Genomic DNA, 20287 nt, shown 5'->3' on the forward strand with positions numbered 1-20287 from the left:
GGACTAAGGGGGGGGGGGGGGCTAAACCACAGCAATCGAGGGGCCTTCCCCTGCAAGAATGGGGGGGATGTGGGCTTCTGGCCCCTGCTCACACCACTGATCCATTTTGTGTTAGAGACAGATTGGATACTGCAGTCCTGGAAGGAAGCAGGAGTCTCTGCTCCTTTACTCTTCTGAAAGCGAGTGCTGCTAAGTACCAGCACAGAGACATTTTCTTCTGTTTCTTTCCAGTGCACTGCTGAAAAGTTTAAGCGTGGGACAGCTGAAAAAAATTAAAACCCAGTTTCGGTTGATGCAATCCTCCCGTTGCCCCAACAGCACAGTTCCTTTTGCGGCGTTCCCAGCAGGCCCACACTTAAAAGTAAACTGAGTCAACAAGGATCATGCAAAGCCATGAGACGGGCAGCCAGGTACTTCATGCTCTGAAAAGACAGCAACGCCGCGGCAGGGTGAGCACTCTCATACACATTCTTGTCAGATGTCAGCTGGTGGAGGCACGCTGGCACATGCACCTCAAGGAGCCAGGGATAAAATTTAAATCTTGAAAATAATTACCTTCTCTTCTTGCAGCCCCTCTCAAAACCTGCTGCTGCTCAAGCTAGCTGGTGTGCCCTGTCCTCCAAGCTCATCGATTCTTACAATGAGTTTGGAACAGCACTCCAGGGACCTGAATTCTGCAAGTTTACCTCATGCCTGATGCCCTTTTCATTAACTCTTTGGCATCAGGATTTTGTGCCGATATTATTTTGTGCTAGAAAAGAGTTGCTGCTGCCAAGAGACTGACAGAGAATTCTGCCTACACCCAGCAGCTTTGATTAATCCTTCATTGCCAAGAGACAAGATTTCCAGATGCTGGTCACTGATGGGGAAAGAGTCAGCAGAGAAATCCCATTTCTCACTTCAATGGGCTAATTTTCTCAGCTCCACACAGTGGCTCCTGGTCTCAAAGCTGTAACCCCAGCAATAGGAGGCTCACAACAGTGAGCCTTTCTGCAGTGGTTGTGAATTCTTCTTAAGGGCCCTATTTTCTGATAGAAATTACTATCAGAAAAACAAGCAAGAATTAAAACAGCCCTGTGAGGTGCTATACAGAAACACCCTGTAGAAAAGCAGTTCCAACAACCCACAAAGAACGATTATCCAGCAGAAGGTTGCTGTTGACAGATGAGGTCAAAAAAGAACCAGAGTGATTAAAACAAATATCTGTTTGTTGTAGCTCACCAGCTTCCTACCATATGCTTGGACTCTTTTGTTGTTTTATCCTGTGATAGATAATAGTGTTCTGTAACTGTTCTCCCCCAAGCTTTCAAAAGCTCTGAACAACTCATTCTTTCTACCCTGGTGGTCCTCTGCTTTGCTTGAGATTAAAGAGACATGTTAAAAAAACACACTGGAAAAGCAATCTTGATCCTTTGAGGAAGGGTGAATTGAAATCATGCTACTGACACCTCCTCTTCTTACTGAGTCACAGAAGTTTATCCATTTTTTGTGATACTAAACCTCTACCAGCTCTGCGTTACCGGTTACTGCCACAGTATTTTTAGTCCTTCTAAAATAAGCAGTAGTTTTTCTGTCAACACACTGCACAGCAATATTAGAGTCATTCGATAACATGTGGACCTCTCCCAAAAATAAGGCAAAAAAGGGAAAGAATCAAAAATAAATGTATAATGGCTAAACTTGAAGGACAGTCTCATCTGAGTTAGAAGTGAAGCGTTCTCTGTTACTCAAACACACGATTTACTGATGGTGAGGTGTTAGTGTGATCCACATCCCAGTTTAAGCTACCAAAAGCCAAGTCCTAAATGCCTTTCTGTGAAGAGGCGCACCTGTTTATACAGGATCTAAACATCCAACAGATTGTGCTAGCCACCCACAACTTACTTCTAGTGATTTCTAGGCAAGTGAAAAACAAAGAGGGGGAAGAGACCGAGTTAGTTTGGAGAAGTTACCAAGAAAACGCAGACAGACAACAGACAGAGGCTGTTGTAAATGCTCACCAGACTTGATCAACACGTTCAGTGTCCCTGCAAGGAGGGGAGAAAGAGCTCAGAGGGGAATGAGCAAAAGCACCAAACAGGGGCAACAAAGGAAGCTAGATGTTTTTATCCTGCTCAAGGCCTGTGTGGGTTTCAACTCATTTTCACTCTCAGGGAAGATGTTGAGCAGACTGCCACTGATCATGGGGATTTTTGAAAACGTATGTTATGGAAATACTTGGTTTTCTTGTTGGTTGCCATTCCTTAGTGGTCTCTACCATAAACAACCAGAGCCTATGTGGACAGCCTGGTCAACCCAGATACTAGACATTTGAAAGCTGAAGAAACCAAGACACTCAAGGGAAATTTGCAACCAAACTTGAAACCCTGAGTCAATTTTAACTCCTCATGCTGTTGGGGGTGTCCCGTGTGCATCCATGCACTAGGAATTCTCCAGAGCCCAGGCCTAGGAAACTAAACCGCAGATGCCAAGTATCAGTCAGCCTAGGGAGGCAGGGCAACAGAGCTGAATGGGTACACTTCACAAGAGGTACCACTAGGAGAAGGACAAAGGAAAACACCTCTTTAACTCTTATAAAACCCTTCAGAGGTGTACAACTGTATGCTTAGTAATTCTATTTTTCATCTGAAGCCTTAAGACGTACAAATTTGCACAAACACAATGGGCATGAAAAAAAAAAATCAAAGCCATTCAACTTCTATTTATTCTTCCCTGAGTTTGTTTATCTTTACAAGAAGACTAAATGGAGCAAAATATTGAATGGACACAAACCAAAGGATGTTTATAATTCTCTACAACTTCAAAAAGCAATGAAGCATCAAAATGTGATGACTGTCATTTTTTTAAATGATGGTTCTTGTAATAGTTTTCTCATGTCTAGAAATTGGGAATAGGAATTTATTTGAAACAGAATTTAGGAATCTGAGATTCTCCATCTTTAACTAGAGTATGATCTAATCAAAAGGCCTCTGCCACCTGTTCTTCATTAAGCCCTTGATGTCTGCATTATCTGGTGCAGCCTCTGCTGGCAGTATGTTTGGCAAAGAAAATTCCTGAAAACTTAAACTTGTATTTCACATAGGTGTCCTTTCCATATTCTCTTACAAGAACAATTTAATGAAAAGGGAAGAATGGTTAAAGAAGGAAAGGAGCAGATTTACAACCAGTAATGGGAAGAAGATGCTATTCATATATTTGCAGTATTGAACTACTGAATGCTAAAGACGACAAATCAGTTTTGTTTTTTTTTATTACTTACACCCTTTTAAAAAGCTAAACAAGCAGCTGCCTCCAAATTCGGTTTGAGAAAAAAGGCAGGATCTGTTTAGGCTGAGGTGGAGCAGATACCAAGTGTGGCTTTTAAAATATATACACTGCATGAACTGAAACCGAACAGGAGAAACTTCTGTTCTCCCAAAGTGCTCGGTCCTCCAGGAGCTGCACAGCTCTACTCTGAAACACTCAGTCTGACATCTATCCTTGAGAAAGGAACTTCGTGTCAAAAGAAAACCCTTTCCTGGTTTAACAGGAGAGGGAGCAATTCAAGCCGTGGCCATGCCTCCCCCCTGCTGTCCTCTGCCGATGCACAGGTTACCTGCAGTGGTGCTTCCTGCTGGCAAGCCAGAACACACTGTCACAGCCATAGCAGTGCGCAGCCAGGTGGTCTGGAAGCCATCGTGTCACCTGGGAGAAAGAAAAGCCAAACTTATCAAGGAGAGGGCAATTAATTAGAAACAAGCCCACCTCGTTTGCGCTCACAAATTCAAAGCAAAGCATCACGAGGGAAGCGCTGCTTCTATTTTAAGAGCACAGATTCGGTGTTTGCAACAATTGAAGACAGACGACAGAAATCTTCGCTTTGAGAACAGATACGCTAAATTCCCCTTAGACAAACAGAAATTAAGTCATGAAGGCTAATTCCCTGGTCTTTTTCCTGTGCTTTGAAAGTATCCAGGCCAAGACTCTTCACCAAGCACGTGTCCACCTAAGGCTCCCTCAGCTAACCATCCCTTCCAAGGCTTCTCCCATACACAGACAGCAGAGGGCTCATAGGCACAGGTACTGATACTTAAAAGTATGAGACACAAGTGAAATGCAAGGAGGATAGTTCACAAGAAGTGGCACATGACCAAAGGCTGTAGGATAATTTGAATCATGAATATCCCATCCTACCGGAAGAATAAGCGATTTACAGGGATTTAGTCTGTACCTCTGTGTCCTGTTTATCCACCTGTTCCCAGCTGGCTTCAGAGAAAATCTCTGTGCTGCAGCGAGACAAGCAGTTCTGATCCAGATTGCTTTCCGAGTCGGGTATAGAAGTCTGTTGGCAAACAAACACAGCTGAACAGAACCTTCCCATATTCCTACTTCCATACAAATAAAAACCGGACAGTCGTGGGGAGGAGTGGAGTTTCTTGCTAGGAAAGAGCACGCTATGTCTGCACTGGAAGGGTAGATGTCATAAGCAGTCACCTACCCACAGTGCACACGTGGCAGCAAGGCCAGAGTACCCTTCTGAATGGGACTATAAATGCCACACGTTGAAGTGCTTAGTGCAGCAATGAATTGAAAAAAAAAAAAAAAGCCCCACCAGCTAAAAAAAACCCCTAACAGGTCAGTTTTGACCATCAGGATGATGTGAAGTAGAATGGATTTAAAATCTGTTTTCTGCTGTGTTAGCCCAAAGTTCTGGCAATACTTTGGGCAATTAACCAAAAAAAGCTGCTATCTGTGGCTCCAATTTCACAATCACATTTCCTTTCCAAGATTGTTTCACTTTCAAAACTAATATTAGTAATACATATATCCTTTTGTTGGCAAAAATACAAGCCAAATTACACGTGGGAAACTCGGAATTTGAGCCATATATATTCTGCATATATGTTGTTTGGAAGTAATGCTTCTTTAATACAGTCTATCCAGGTAGAGTTCTATTTCAACAGACTCAGCCAGCCCTTAAAATACACTAAAATTAGCAAGAAATCTTAAGTTAAAGTCTTTTTGTGCCTGAGGAATGGGCATCTCTGGAGCTCCAGAAGAAAACCTGTTACTCCCAAGCTGAGGCACAAACAGAAAGTAGAGATTAAATTCTCAGAAATGGTGAATTTTCTAGAGGACAGCGTGCTCTCACATCCAGCCCTACGCTGCATTTTGTGAAGGCCCTTTAAAAATGGGAGTATAATAAATTAAGCCAGAGACCAAATTTCTCCAAGGAATCCAAGCTTTTGCCAGTGACAGAAGCCACAGCCAATTGAAATGATGCCGAGCTGAAATGGATGCCCAAAAGGAGCACTTAGTGCTGGTGTCTCCAATGTGAATAGCCAAAAAGACTCTGAGGATTCTCCACATCGAATGTACCTGGGACTATCCAGCACCTCTGCCACTTCTAAACAAGATTAAATTAAACAAACAAAAGTTGGAAACCTATTTTTTTTTTCCAATTTTTCAGGCATACAAAACACATTACAATGTGTACGTAGGAAAAGAAAATTTCTGACGGGTGTTACTGTCAACAGCAGGAATTACAGGCCAATGCTCTGCTCAGTATTCAAACCCACAGGAAGACACAAACTCTGTTTCAGACATTCCAGGTCGCTTCACCTTCCCCTTCATGCCACTTTCCTCCTCCTCCTCCTATGCCTGCCTGCTTCCCCAAGTAGCTCTCCCCTCTTCATTTATTTTACTTAGCTAATAATACTGGGCCTTAAGCTATGCAGCAACCTGCAGAACTGCTCAGTGCTCAAAGGCCTCTACAGAACAGGACTCCTGTTTGTTCTCTGCATTAGTGTTACATTCAAGCAACAGTATAAGGCCAGTGACTGTATTTCTTTTGACTTTTTATTATTATTTATTAGTCAAAAGAGGAGGCAAAATTAGGTAAAAAACAGGTAGGGAAGAAGCAACTTAAAAATCCACCCAAGACATACAGAGACATATAGAAAACTTGCTAGCTATTGAGATCTTGAATTTGGAATTACCCTTATTTAATTTCTGATTTTAAAATTTCTTTTGCAACCACAACTACATAGATCATTTAATCACTACAGAAATTAACATACCATATCTGAATCATGCCTCAAACTTAAGTCTCTACTTTTATGACTTTAAACACTTTTAAGTAAAAGCACAAACAGTTTTAAAGCTCCCTTAAAATTCTTAATTCATTGAGAAAAACCCCTCATTGACATAAGGCTGTCACACAAAAGCTCTTTATTCTGGTTAATGAGCCTTGAGCAGGCCAGCCATCTGAAAAGGGGACAGCTTGAACTTCATGGTTTTGAGTGAACAGAGCAGCCACTGCTGCATCTTTCTTACCCCGAGCATGCAAAGCACCAAGAGATCAGTCCTATGCTACTGTCCCAATACATGACACATCCACATCCTTAGAAAAATATCTTTGCCTGTATATGAAAACAACAGTAAAGCAAATGTGGGGTTTTTTAATAGGGCAAACAAGGGTGTTTTAAGTATGTCCAGGTACGTGTGAGTTCACTGTGAAACACCCATCTTGAAATAAACCTCTGGTACATTTACAGTCAAACTGAAATACAGTGCAAATATGTCATCATTAATTTCCACCTGCCATGTACTCATTCGGTCGTTTGACCTCTTCAGAATGACCTTGAAAGTTTCACAAAAGCCTGCATGGCCAAAAAAATCACTGCCTGAACAATGAACCAAGAGCTGAGAATACGGTGAGCTCCAGAATGTGCCTAACTAGCCCACTGTTTCCAGCAGTGGCCCAATTACCATTTCACTTACCACTTCATCTCCATAATCGCCATTGAGGCGTAAGGAGCTATTCAGGAACTGGCTCTCCAACCGGCTCTTCAACTCTTGCACTTGCTTCTTCAAGGTCTCCACTTCCTGCTGATGGCCAGTTTCTATCTGGCGCAGGCGCTGCTGGATAACATCAGTGTAGACAGGCATCCCATCATCGTCCAGGTGACTTCTGGCAGGTTGGTCTGGGCTGCTGGCTGCCTGCTGCTTACCAAGATGACTAAACATCCATTTTTGGTGCAAGTTCCTCAAGTGAAACTGTGCAGAACTACAGCTAGCCGTGGAGACCTGCCGACTCAGAGAGGCTTTGGTCCGACCGTCCTCTCCATTCACACAGTGTCCGTTTGTCGCATGGTATTTCGGGGGGATACTAAACCCCGCAGGCTTCTCTGTCATCTTGTTCTCAGGCTCCAGCTCTCCATTACACACAATCTCATCTTTACATTCAGCTAAAGGCAAGGCACAAGGGGAAGGCATTGGGATGTGTGTGTTGCTGCTACCAGAAGTCCTGTGTAGTTTTGTTCCCAGTTTTTGAAGTTCTAGCATGCTCTCCCCCTCTAGCCTATTTTCAATAGTTCGAGAAAGTTCATCAGCACTGCTGCTGATCAGGTGAGGTCTATGGCAGGGACCCTTCGGAATGAGCTCTTGCTTTGCTTCATTCTCTGTTAAGGTTTCTGTAGAACTTTCAATGTTGGATGTTCTTGCCTCGTGTGGGATTGTAAGAGGTAAGGGCAGACCAGCCTGCGCTGTATTGTACAGGCTCTCTGCTTCTCCTTCAAATTTGCTAACACCTTCTTCCTCCGTATTCTTCTGCACATCCCTATTTACAAAGCCCTCCAAAGGAGCAGTCTGTAGTCCTTTCGCCTGAGGTAACTTCTGGATGGTGTTACTGAGATCAGTATGCTCATCCTGGAGTCCTTTAAGCTCAGAAACACCTTGTGAAACTGGATGTGGATTGGATGCTGGATTGTTCATCGCAATACCTTTATCCGCCTCAGCTTTCTCACAGAGGTCACTGACATACTCATGTAGGTTTTCAGTTCTCTTCTTACCCAGGGCAACCTCATCCCCTTTGCCTGCTGTCTCTAGGCTACCCCTTAAGTGCTCCTCCAGACCAACATCATCTTTAGTGGCCTCTTGCAAAATGTTCTCCATCTGTCCCTCTGCCACACCAGCTGCAACAGAGAGTTCTGCTCCGACTGGAGCCCTGCCTTGTTTACCCAGGCTGTCTCCATCAAAGGAATCGTCCCCCGGGTTACCGAGGCTGCTCAGCTCCAGAGACCGACGGTGCTCTTGCCACTTCTCATTGAGGCTGGGGTCACTGCTACGTCGATTGGTTGTAGGCACGCTGCTGTCACAGGCTGTTGTCAGATTGTCAAATGATCTTGTCTTTGGTAATCTGTGAAGGTACAAATATTCAGAATCCCAAATCAGGGGATTTTTTTTTTTTTTAAAGAATTAGTTACTATGGTTTAGAAACTTCTTCCCCCAATTAAGACAGTAACAATCTGTTAGCTAATGGACTTCCGTGAAGTATAATCTGGGAGCACATTTTGACCATCTGTAGTGCAGAGCTGCTTCAGTACTTCGTTTACCATCAGGAAAATATGTTCAATCAGACTTCAAACATTCCCAGAATAATCCCTTTACCACAAAGCACAAATGCTTACAGTCTGGTCACACCTCCTAATTACCATGTACTCAGAATCATTGTACAAAAAAGCAAAGAAATAGTTATGCAACACAGAAAAAGAACTCAAATTCAAGACAACCAGATGAAAGCTCATACCCCACCCCACAAGGATATAAGGAATCCTACAAGGCTATGCAACACCTAGAGCTTGCCACTCTTCTCTCTGTTACACTATCACCTCTGAAACGTAACAGAAATAATGAGAGACTGCTTTTGGCTAGGTCAAACAGTCCCACACACAAGCCTCTGAAGAATACTTCCCTCCCACCAAAAGTATTCTCCTCTTTATATCCCACAATATTCTCTGTTGATCTTACTTTACAGGATGGGATTTCTGGGCTCTAGGCTCACCTGCCCAGAGGCTGATCTTCAGGGCTAGAGCCTGGAACAGGGTATGGGGCACAGGTGTCATCAGCAGGTGTAGAGGGGGAAGAGCATGGCAGGTAAACAGCACTCCAGAGCATTAAATTACGCACATGGCACACTGGATACAGCACCTGAGAGGGAGAACACACAATGTTCAGTAATGGTAAACTGCTCACTTCCAGAATGCAGAGAGGTGTTCAAATCTGATTGTGGTAACCTGGGCTTATTAAAATTCAGGTTTGCAGCTGGGAGGCTTTGCTAGATCTCTGGATAACTCTGAAGGCCAGTGAGCAGCTCTGGCATTTTTAATCAGCTACACTTGGATATATAATTATCTTTTCTTTCAGAGACAGAGGCTGAGGCATAACAATGCTGGCTTTCAGCTTCTCATGAATGAATTACTGCAATGTGCTCTGTGTGAATCTACACCTTAATAATGCTTCTGGGCAATTTAAACTGCGGAAGAATTCAGTGGCCCATTGTCAGTGCAGAGATCTCCTTGTACTTTGTATTATACCATGCCATATGAGAGCTGAACTAATAACCTCCTCCTACAGGCTCCAATTCATCAAAGCTAACCCTGTCTTTAATGGAAGCACTCATATGTTAAAAATTAAGTACATGCAGAAATACTTTGTTGAAAAGGCAGCTTGCTCTTAAAAGGGATTCCTTGACTGTGGAATATGCTTTCTGTTTCAGTTTAAAAACACGTTGGTTCATTCTATCTATTCTACTGTTTTCCCAGGTAATTTTCTTGCGGAAAAGCAGGCAATGGCAGAGAAACAGGTTTCCTCGCTGCTAAGCAGAGGGAGGGCTGGGGGGTTGGCTTGCTTTGATGGATGCTGCTCTTTAACGACTATGGTTTTATAACAAATGTGGCTACATCACAAAGGCACCTTTTAAACACAAATAAAAGCACAAAAAGGTGGATACAAGACAGGAAATTACCAAAACTCCCACGTACAGACAAATTATCCTAATTAGCTCAGTAGACTACAGCTTTTAGTATTTACTGAGGTCAAGTCACCTAGACAGCATCTACACTGCAGAATACAGCACGTAAGGGCAGCCCAAGGACAGGACCTGTCCACGTTGCCCGCTTCACAAGCACTCTCTAAGCTCCTCCTGGGCAAACCTGCTGCTATTCTCAGGAAATTTAGAAGGGTCCATAGCTTTAGGAGTCCTCACAAGCCCTATTTATCTGAAATATCTCATGCTTTTGGCTATCACATCCACTCTGAGGATGACAATGTCAGGCTGAAAAGTCTTGAAGGGCTCTCTCTGACGTTGCCTGTCGCAATGACAAATGGGATCTGCACACAGTCTGAGCGCAGGCTGCACGTCCAGCATCCAGGGGAGACAGCCACAGAGGGCTGATGTGAATATAAAATTAGTCTTTTTGTAACAAATGTAGGCATAAACTCTGTCCTACTAAGCCAGGTTTTAATTTTACTCTAAAGAACAAATGGCTTTCATGTCTATCATATGCAAAAACATTGCATAGTCCTTACAGGTACCTCATGGTATCTGATACTTTTATAAACAAAAAGAGTTTAAATATTTATAAGTCTCTGCTGTCATAATCATGATGACATTCAATGATTGCCTGTTTGTTCACATGCCCACCATACTACATCACTAAATCCCTTACATGCCTTTTTTATCAAAGATACAAAAGGTAAGTCCCTTCCCAGAAGTTTCAGTGAGCTATTACTACAGAAGAGCCAAACTGAAAATGAGAAAGTATTAAGAGAAACAAAGATATACTATATAAACTGTGTTCCTTTTTCTGTTTAGATTTAAGATGAAGACAGACAGTGTCTAGGTTTGTGATTTTATGACACTTCTCTGACATAGCTTAGTTCTCTAGAAAAGTCCACTTGTCAAACACTGAAATGTGTTTCACACAAAAAAAGCAAAACATTTAGTTACAGAAAACACATTTCCAAGCATAGAGAAGTTTCTGAGGTTGTATCTGACATTCCTCAAGCATCACCAAACTTAATGCAAGACTTGAAACCTCAGACTGAACAGACTGTTCAAAGGTAAACATCAATGAGGAGAGCTGGGCACACTTTTCTGGAAATGCCTCTCCCTACGCTGTATTCCCAGTGACAGTTAAGCCATTATGATGTCCCACTGCTATGAGCTTGGGCATTTTCTTAAGGTACGAACTGAGATCTTCGTACCTGGGAGCCCCTAAGGGGACTCTCCCCGGGTGGTGGGGAATGGAGGATACATACAGATTCAGACTGGGAGGAGTAGAGCAGGTTTTTGAAGGCTTTGTTTGCTGCCCGCAGCAAAGACCAGACAGAACAGGTCCGTTCCTGAGTGTGTTTTTCTCCTCTCTCTTTCGCATTGTTGCACAGGAATGTACCAAAGAGGCAAGAGTAGGTGTGCTGCACCAATTTGACCTGCACAGACCAACAGAAATATTGTCACATGGCAGAAGACATCAGCTTAATGTGAAAAACAACATTCAGGCTTAAGAAGCAACAAATCCTTTCTTTGCAGGGCAGTACGCCCGCTCCCTAAACACCGATATGAAATGCACCCAGCATTTTTTGCATACCTCCTTATAAACTAATTTCAAAAGAATTCAAGCCTAGTAGAATCTTTTAAAATTGTAACTAAAAAAATTTAGGAAAAAATATAAAGATAAAATATTTGTTCATAAACAAGTACAGAAGTCTTGCTGATTCAAACTCATAGCCCTGTAGGATAGGCAAAGAGAATCATGATACCAGTTACAAAACATTACTGCAGCACAGAAATTCTGATCATTATTCACTCCATGCTGTGGCCCCAGTCTGACAAAACAGCTTAATATGAACTTAACTTTAAGCATATAAATGACTTCCACAGGATTATTCAGACATTTAAATGAAGACAAGTACTTCAATACTCTAATAAATTAAGAGGTTTACTCTAAGAAGGCCAGAATACTAAGAGTATGTTCACACACAGCTCTGGTAGATTAGCAGTGTGCTGTGAAGCCAGTTATAACCTTATGTATCTCATTTCACAACTGAGCTAAGCTAGGACTGTACATATACTCGGTTACATGGCTGAGCTGGCAAGTAGTAATTCAAGTCAACCACAATCACAGGAATGTGCTTTAAATCTCTCAGTGGATCAGACACTTCATAAAAACTTTTATTCTTGAGATTACCAGTCCTGCAGTCAGCAACTGCCACTTTCGCAGAGACCTGCTTTCTCACCTTGAGAACGTTTTTGACCATCCTAGGCAAATTCCTAATAAGAGAGCTGTTCACTTCAAAAGAAAGTAAAACACAGCTCGAATATCCTGAACATTTTTAGCAAAGAAACAGCAAAAATGAATGGAAAGTTAAGGGGCAGGTTGTTTTTAGAGGAGTCTTCAAGTCAAAACAAGATCAAAGTAGTGGGAAGTTTATACTGTCAGTAATTATGATATTTTTCATGGTATGCAGATGTATTATACCAGAGTTATTTTAGCACCTCTTAGGTGTGAATATTAAAATTGTATCATTTATTTATTTCTTTAAAGTCTAAAAGAAGTCCTTAACAGTCCTGCTTCTGTGTTAAGAGTGAACAGATCTCAGGTCCCATGAAGTATACAAGTACTTTTGTCTTCTGTATCTGGGCAGTTTTCCTGTTACCTTTATCAGGCTGTAGCATATCATAGATGGGAAAATCAAAAACCCCTTGGGGCTCTCTAGTATGTTAGCACTGGGTACTGTAGAAGCACTTTATAAAACAGCAATCTCTCAAGCCACAACTCACAAGGAATGCTTCGTTAAACTCGAAAGAGCAAGGAAACTGCCTCTGGAGCTGATGGACGCAGTCCAGCCACTGTAAAAACACTGGGCAGCGCTCATTTAGGTCATCCGAATTCTCACCATGGCCACAGCGATCTGCAAACTTGTGGCCAAAATCCAGCCACTCTGTCTCCACTAGCACCTGGAAACCCTGTAGAAATGAAAGTACAGATTAAAAGTTCCATTTTTCTTGAGTTCAATTTTCTAAGATGGTCTTAGACTCATGGGAATCACCTTATTACTGTGTCCTCACTACTATTTCCCTTCAGCACTGGCCTCATTACTTATCTTTACTGCTTTACCTAATGCCTCTGTGTTCTGAAATGCTGCACAATGAAATCAGGACAGATATGAATTCCCAAACCCACGTGAATAGGAAAGGGAGTAAGGCAGGTTAAGTGTTCAGTGAGTGGCAGGAAAGATCCTGACATGAGACCTATCTTGACCAGATAGGGGAGAGTAGGAACTTCATCTTGATCAAAACCATCCGGATCATGGTAACCAACATTTGGACAGGAAAAGAAATTTTAAAGCTCTCCCTTGAAAATGATGGGCAGGTCTGTCTGTCATATAAGAAAACAATTCCTCCACAACAGAACATTCATCCATGCTCAGAGACAATGCTTGCCTGTGTGTACACCAGATGCAGCACAGCCACCAAGACTGATTAAGGGTTGACTTGCATGATTTCTCATGCAAACAAAAAGGGCAAAGAACATTTCAAAACAGTATCTAGCTGAGCACCTGAATGCGACACCTCATCTTACAGGACCTAAACCCCATCACAGGTTAGGAAGGTTTCAATTCTTAGCAGAAAGAAAAATTGTAGAGCATGCTTAATAAGTCAATGGCTGTAATTAGACCAAAAATAAGAGTTGATAGTTGAAAAGCCTGAAATGTGACAATGCTAAAGACTCATTTTCCTAAGCATTTCCGATCCTTGTATGGACAGCTACAGTTTATGGTTTCCTCTGATGTGGTGGTGATAAGAAGGGGGGCAAAGGGCATGTACAAAAGAACTCTGCACTTTGACCAGCAATGACAGCACTCAGAGTGGACCAGGAAGAGGTTCAGTGCCAAGGGCAGAGCAATATATTTTGACCTGATGGATGCCAACTTCTAGAATACATGTGAAAAAAGGATCTGAGAAACCTTCACAATTTCATCCAAAAGACATTGCTAGCTACAGTTTAAACTTATGGTCCTCATGCATCCAAGACTTTAAGCAGCAGTTTATAGAACAGTGTTCAGACATATGCTTCTGTTCTAGACAACAAAGGCATCTTGCATGTGGGCTGGCAGATGGAATCCAGCCATCACGTTATCACACAATGCTGGAAAGTGATGGGGGGGAAAAAAAACTCAGGCTGAAAAAACAGAAGAAATACAACTAAGTGACAGAGGACAACGAAAATGTGAAACTGGAAAAACACGCAGTTGGGAAATCTAGAAAAGAGAAGGGCTTTGTTTCAATAGTTGGCTGAGAAATTGCAATGGTGTAATGGAAACTGCAATATGTAGCACTTTGTACTACATATTCCTAAACTAAGTATGTGGAAGCATAGACCATGACTGTGCAGTTACAGCAAAGGGGGAAAATATAATCTGCTCTTGAATTACAGCCTATAGTTACACCTATATGTAACTGTATCTGCAGACTACTGTTTGTAAACTCCTAGCTTTAGTGGCCTCTCTAGTGGAAAAAAATGAAATAATTTACAGACAAACCTCCTCAGAAAAGGACCAAAGTCCAGGAACTACCTCATGCACTAACAGATAGTTTACAAACCTCTGTGGTCCTGTAATATGGATCTAGCAGCAGTTTGGCCAGGGCCACTATCTGGGGAGTTCGGTCCCAGCCGTCGGAGCAGTGAACCAAGACTGGTCGCTGGTCTCGGTCCACAGCGTGAACCACGAGTAGCGCAGACTTCAGAAGCACAGATAAGTGCTGCAGCCATTTGGTACTTTCCAGAGCTGATAACCAACTAGAGGAAAACAAAGGAGGACAGTTTTTGCTCTTTTAAAATGCTTTCAGGTTTGGATCTCTGAATTTATCAAGTCAAAGCTCCTATTTTTTTCATTATCTTTTCTTAACACTTTCCCAGATTTCTAAGAAACAAAGCCATGCATCCACCTCCGGAACAGCTAGTCTCTGGTATGCACTTTGCTGTGTAAGACTTACAAGCCGCTTAAATAATATTTTCCCAGACAAGAGCATAACAAGTCACCAGCAACGGACAGTGTAAGCACTACTGGGAAATCGTTACTTTCAGGAGCCTCTGCTGTCTCCCCTCCTCTGAGCTGAGGATTCAGATCACACAGCAGTCCCAGCACCACTGGCTATCTTGGGACTCTGCCATACGCTCCTGACAACTCTGCACTTCAGTATAAGGGTGGAGCCTGAGGTGCCTTTGAAATCCCCTGTATCTCAACTATTGCCAGGCTTTACAATGTGTGCTGAAGGTATCTTAAGAATCTCTACCCTATGAAGATACACATATCCAGTTTAGCAAGGGTGGCCATTCTGGATCTACTCTGAAACCATGAAAGACTCTTAGCAGCAAATTCAAAACAGGGAAGTGGTAGGGGAAAAAGAACTGGTGCAACTACAGTGTCCTAGTGAAGACCCAACCTCAGAAGCTCCCGAGATGGTGGGCCGTTAGAGGATAGTCATCCCATAGCTCTGGAGGGCTACAAAACATGTCTCCTGAAATGACACTATAAATGTGTGAAGTACATGGAACACCACTAGAATTTTCTGGAGAGCCAAGCTGTAAAGATTAAAGCACTGGGAAAGCAGGTAAGTCTATGTGCTAGCACTTAGAAGCCCATCTGAAAGTAGTAACATTCTAGTATCAGCAATACTCAAGGCTACAGTATAATCTCAGATCTCATTTTCTAGGTTTACTTCAATGATAATAAACCAATGACTTCTTTCAGCTCAAATTCAATGGAAATTCAAAAATACAGCTTAGTGTTACTACACAGTAAAGTCACCAAGGGAAAGAAGACTGAATTTCAGTTTACAAATCAGCAGCAAAAGAATGCAGTTGTAGAAACATGTAAACAAAGGCAAAAACCACCAAACATCCACTTACTTTCCTGGATCTGGCATTTGTGTGCAGAGCAAACGCAGTGACTGAAAGCTCTTTCGGATAGAATGAATGTTTGCCATCCCCATGAACACTACTTCACAGTTTGGATAATATTCTGTAGGGAAATATCAAGAAAGAGGAAAGAAACTAAAAACTAAGCTAAGTTTAATTTCTAAAAGAAGCTTTTTCATAAAACCAAACCACTGTTGGTGTGGACAGATGAAATAATCTGTTTACGAATATTCTGTAAGGAGAAACTAGTACTTGGAGTTCGGTAGGTATTCCAGACATTACAACACAGCATAGCAAAACAGGAAAGAGTTAGCAAAGAGTTTGTGTATTTATTTTCAGTGTTCACTTCACATTACAAAAAGGAGAGTACAAACTTATGGGAATAGTGATATTGCCGTGCTTGAGGTTATAGAATGTTTTTAAAAGGCTGAGAAACATTAGAAGAGACTGTGAAGCATAAACAATACTTAACTGATAATTACTGATGCTCTTAAACGTGGTAAACTAATGTGTATTTTTATATAAATTATATACTCCTTTTCCTAACCACTCAAAAAGGCTGAAAGGTTGCTTCATTCTGAGTTTTTCTATTATGAGGAACAAGCACCACACGTGTGAGAAACACTCAAAGCTCAGGAAAACAGACAACAGAATTGCTGAGCCTGCCTTCAGACGTTGCTATGGGATGTACTCAAGCAACTCCGCTCTGCTGGGCAGGCAGCCTCTGTACAGACTGGGTCTGCTGCTCAGAGGGAGCACCTAAGAAGATGCAGAAAGATAATAAAATTGATATCTTTGCTAGATTTAGTTTTCCTCTGTCCTGATGCTTCTATCTGTGCAAAAATGACAAATGAACTTTTCCACAAGAAAAAAAATAATTCATCAGGATTCAAAAATAGGGGATATTGAGTACTTGCACAAGAAAATGCAGCAGCCTCTTAAAGAGCATGTTTTATATTATTTGATTTCTTAACTGTTTATCAGCCCAACAAATTCTGGCCCAAACCAGAACATCCTGTTAGTGATCGGACTATGTACCTCCAGTCAGAAGTGACTGGCAATATCAGACAATTCAAACATTTTTTTGTCTTTTTACTGAACTATGTTATATATAAAGCACAACATAAATTAGATATTTTTATAGAGAGAATGATGCAAACTTGGCAATATCTGAAGAAAACTTATCAGCAAAAAGGAAGCACTAAATGCAGGTCAAATTCATTGAAGGTGACAAGCTGCATGGAAATTTTCTACAAAGAATTCAAGAACAAACATATAGAAAGAAAATTAAACTTCTTGTATACTCAGCTTTTCTGTTTTGAAATTTTACTCTCTGATGATGAGTTATTTAGTAGTTTTCAAGTGTTAAATGGAAAATTCATCTTTTCTTACTGGTAGCTAGATACCAAGGTGCAGCTACTGCAGCAAAGACCAGAACAAGAATATATGGTCTTGTTATCTTATCTGTAGTTTTTCTGTCTGGTAAATTTTTCTAGACTCTCCACCCACGGAATTTTAACAGGCTGCATTCATATCCAATAGTGACCATAAAATAACATCTTGCTTATAATACCAACAATTTACAAATGCCAAAGAACACAGAAAGTGATAATTGCAAATGTATTACAAATACAAGATGAATCAGGATTTCAGATGCTTTGGGTTATGACACAAATGCTGAAAAATGTTTCAGCTTTAGAAAAATTGCTGAAAAGTTGTACTGTGCAGAACCATTCTAGAATATTATTGTCCTCTACAGTTAGTGAATTTTTACAAGTTTGTTCAGGGTTTTTTTTTTTTACATTTAGCACACTGGGCACCTTTGTCTCACTCTAGTTTATATATTTGACTCAGCAAGGGAAAGCTAATCAGCATATTCTACACAGTTCAGCATTTACTGAACATTGTTACCAGCTGGTTTTATGCTCTGAGTAACAGACTTAATTAACAGCTAAACCTGTCCTTTTGAAGGGATGTGTGATCACTGCAGCGATCCAGAACTTTCAAATAGATGAATAGTATTTGGATCCATGCAGCCTGTCAAATATGCATTACTGAAGTATATCAATATAGTTATATTTGAGCAAATCCTTTTGATTAATAGAAAACTAAGAAGAAACATTGCTTACCTGGGCACTCACAGCCTCCACCTTTGGCTCTATTTGCCACAGCTGCTGCATAAGATCGTGCATCTAAGATCAAAAGCTTCTGAGGCTGTATTGCCAAACTCTCTGCTCCTGAAGCATTAGAGATTGAGGAATCTGGGGAAGAGGATATGAAACTGATGAGTAACTAAAAAGGATATTTCTGATATTGCTTGCACCAATGATTCATATTCAAGCCCCACAATGCATATGCACTGCACATGCAAAAATTGGAGGATGCTTGATTAAATACAAAGGATTGGATCTCTTACAGTACATACAAGAGCTTTTATATAAAGCTCTGCCCTTTACAGAAAAAGAACAGTGACAAACTTACCAAATTCCACGTCAGAGAGGTCTCCTCCGTTGGAGAAATCTCTGGAACAATTTCCATTCATTAATTTGTTACTGTTGGACCTCGAATCTGAGGCACAGGCTTTGGCAACAGACTGGACAAGGTGTTCATCATCTGCATTCCTCCAGCCCCACCAACTGACCTCAGGCTGTCCACAGCGGGAAATAACTGCTCCATTGCTCTGGTGCCTGAAAAAGAAAAGAATAAAAAGAACAGTGGTGCATGACGTGAAGAATCAGCAGGAAAAACATAGAGGCCATGAAAAATTAAACGGTGCACTCCAGTAGTTTAATTTTCACTGGGGATCTCTCTACCTTTAAGCATTTATCTTCAACCTGTGATTCATTGGCAATGTATTCCACATGCTTCCCTTCAAAATGCTGACTGCAACCCACAGTCACTGAAAGGTAGAAGTCAAAGCCGAGGTCAGTAAGAGAAAACAATGCATTTTCTTGCTCAGTATTGTAGCCTGTTGGCCGGTAAAAGCTGGGGAACATTCTGGAACTGCAGATGAGGCATTAAAGAGGTATTCAACACCTGCTGGCTAGTCAGGTCTACTGCTGTAATACCAGTGTAAATAGGAAAGTTCAATTTAACTCATGCTAATCTTAAAGGGAGTAAAACCACAGATTATTTTTTTGATGAGATTTTAAAAATCAAAAAATACCACTAATTACATCTGAAGAATGTTATGATTTTGGTAGGAAATACTGGCAGAATGTGGCACACCTTCTGTCTGATGATGTCTAATGGTAAGCCAAACCCTTACTCATGTAGTACATTGATGGTATCCATTTCTAGGCATCACCTAGAAATCACAGGAGGCAGCCCTTGAACACTGCAGAACCGTATCTAGAAGCCCATATATTGCAGGCATTGTTTAACAAAAAGGATGCTAAACATCTGCAGTTTTACTCATTCTGAAGTTTGGTATTAGCATCTGTTGGAAAGGAGTAGCTCTAGCATCCCCTTTTCAAGCTTCTCCTCTATGTGGGGGTCTTCTCCATCCCCCTCCTAGAACCTCTCTGGGTGGTGTTTCACCTGCTGCCTTCAAACATGGATCACATCTAGCAGAAGAGCACCAAAGAGCTGTTGAAGAGCAACAGCAGCTCTTAGTTGTAAACACCAGTGTGGTGCCAGTCATAAATAACAAAGTCCACAAGCAAGTAACTCTTGCTACAGACAGCTAAGTAGCACTAAAAAAAGGATATATTGTTTATTAACAGAATTTTTTTCTTCTAAAACATGATAGAAATTGCAAGCACTCTATATACTGATAAAACTTCAGAGGAGTGGCAAATGGAGCAGAGAGATGAGTCTATCAATAAAAAAATATGTCAAGGAGATAACTGAAGAATGACCTAACTTGACCATAGATATCTTCTCAATGGTCCAAGTCTTGAAGACATACGTAATCTTAAAGACAGAAATTAATTTTTTAGACCTTTTACTCCTTTGTTGAGCTTTTGAGCTACCTTCTTGTACTACACATAAAAAATTGATTAAAGCATATCCAACCATTGCAAGTATACTTTAAAAAAGATTAAAAAAACTCTCCCTGTAATCTATTATAAAGAAAGAGTACTGAAACATATTATCATTGTAATTTCACTTACTGCCTCCACACTGGTACATCCCACTGCTGCCAACAGAAATGTAATTCCTCATTCACTGAAGTGTTTACATCTGGAATTAACAATGCTCTCCTTGACTTTCACTAGCAGTACCCTGAATTCAGAGGACCTCAGCCACAGCAGGAGGTCAGCCATCAGTAGGTAAGTAGAAGCCCAGCTGTCAGTAAGAGGAGCTGCAGGTGGAGTGGCCGAAGCAGAGACACAACTTCTCTCAGGCCACATGGCAAGTCAACAATGCTGAGGAATGGGACACCTAGAAAAGTTTACTCTCTACCTCATGTCACATCTGAAATACCCTACCACTTACCCACACACTGCTGTTCTCCATTTGAGTGGCCTGCAGATACACATCCCTTTAAGCAAAGGTGCTTCTAGGCGATGCCGTTCTTGCTCCGGAGAGCCACCAGA

At 41.5% G+C, this 20287-nt stretch overlaps 1 protein-coding gene across 4 annotated transcripts in view; it reads right to left on the reverse strand.

Annotated features, from left to right (window-relative positions):
- MTMR3 (myotubularin related protein 3) overlaps window positions 1-20287 on the reverse strand; it is an 84245-nt gene that overhangs the window by 6001 nt on the left and 57957 nt on the right. For 3 of the 4 annotated variants that reach the window (XM_026859458.1, XM_026859460.1, XM_026859459.1), the window contains exons 10-19: window positions 18228-18433; window positions 17876-18007; window positions 15738-15849; window positions 14429-14624; window positions 12605-12790; window positions 11083-11253; window positions 8825-8970; window positions 6763-8179; window positions 4211-4321; window positions 3596-3684 (exon numbers count right to left, since the gene is read on the reverse strand). In XM_026859458.1, coding sequence (XP_026715259.1) covers window positions 3596-3684; window positions 4211-4321; window positions 6763-8179; window positions 8825-8970; window positions 11083-11253; window positions 12605-12790; window positions 14429-14624; window positions 15738-15849; window positions 17876-18007; window positions 18228-18433 — 2766 coding nt within the window. The remainder of the gene's footprint in view (window positions 1-3595; window positions 3685-4210; window positions 4322-6762; window positions 8180-8824; window positions 8971-11082; window positions 11254-12604; window positions 12791-14428; window positions 14625-15737; window positions 15850-17875; window positions 18008-18227; window positions 18434-20287) is intronic. The other variant, XM_026859461.1, reaches the window with a different exon arrangement.

Source organism: Athene cunicularia (assembly GCF_003259725.1).
Source record: "Athene cunicularia isolate RWA chromosome 15 unlocalized genomic scaffold, athCun1 chr15_part1, whole genome shotgun sequence".
In the NCBI taxonomy this organism is placed as follows: Eukaryota; Metazoa; Chordata; class Aves; order Strigiformes; family Strigidae; genus Athene; species Athene cunicularia.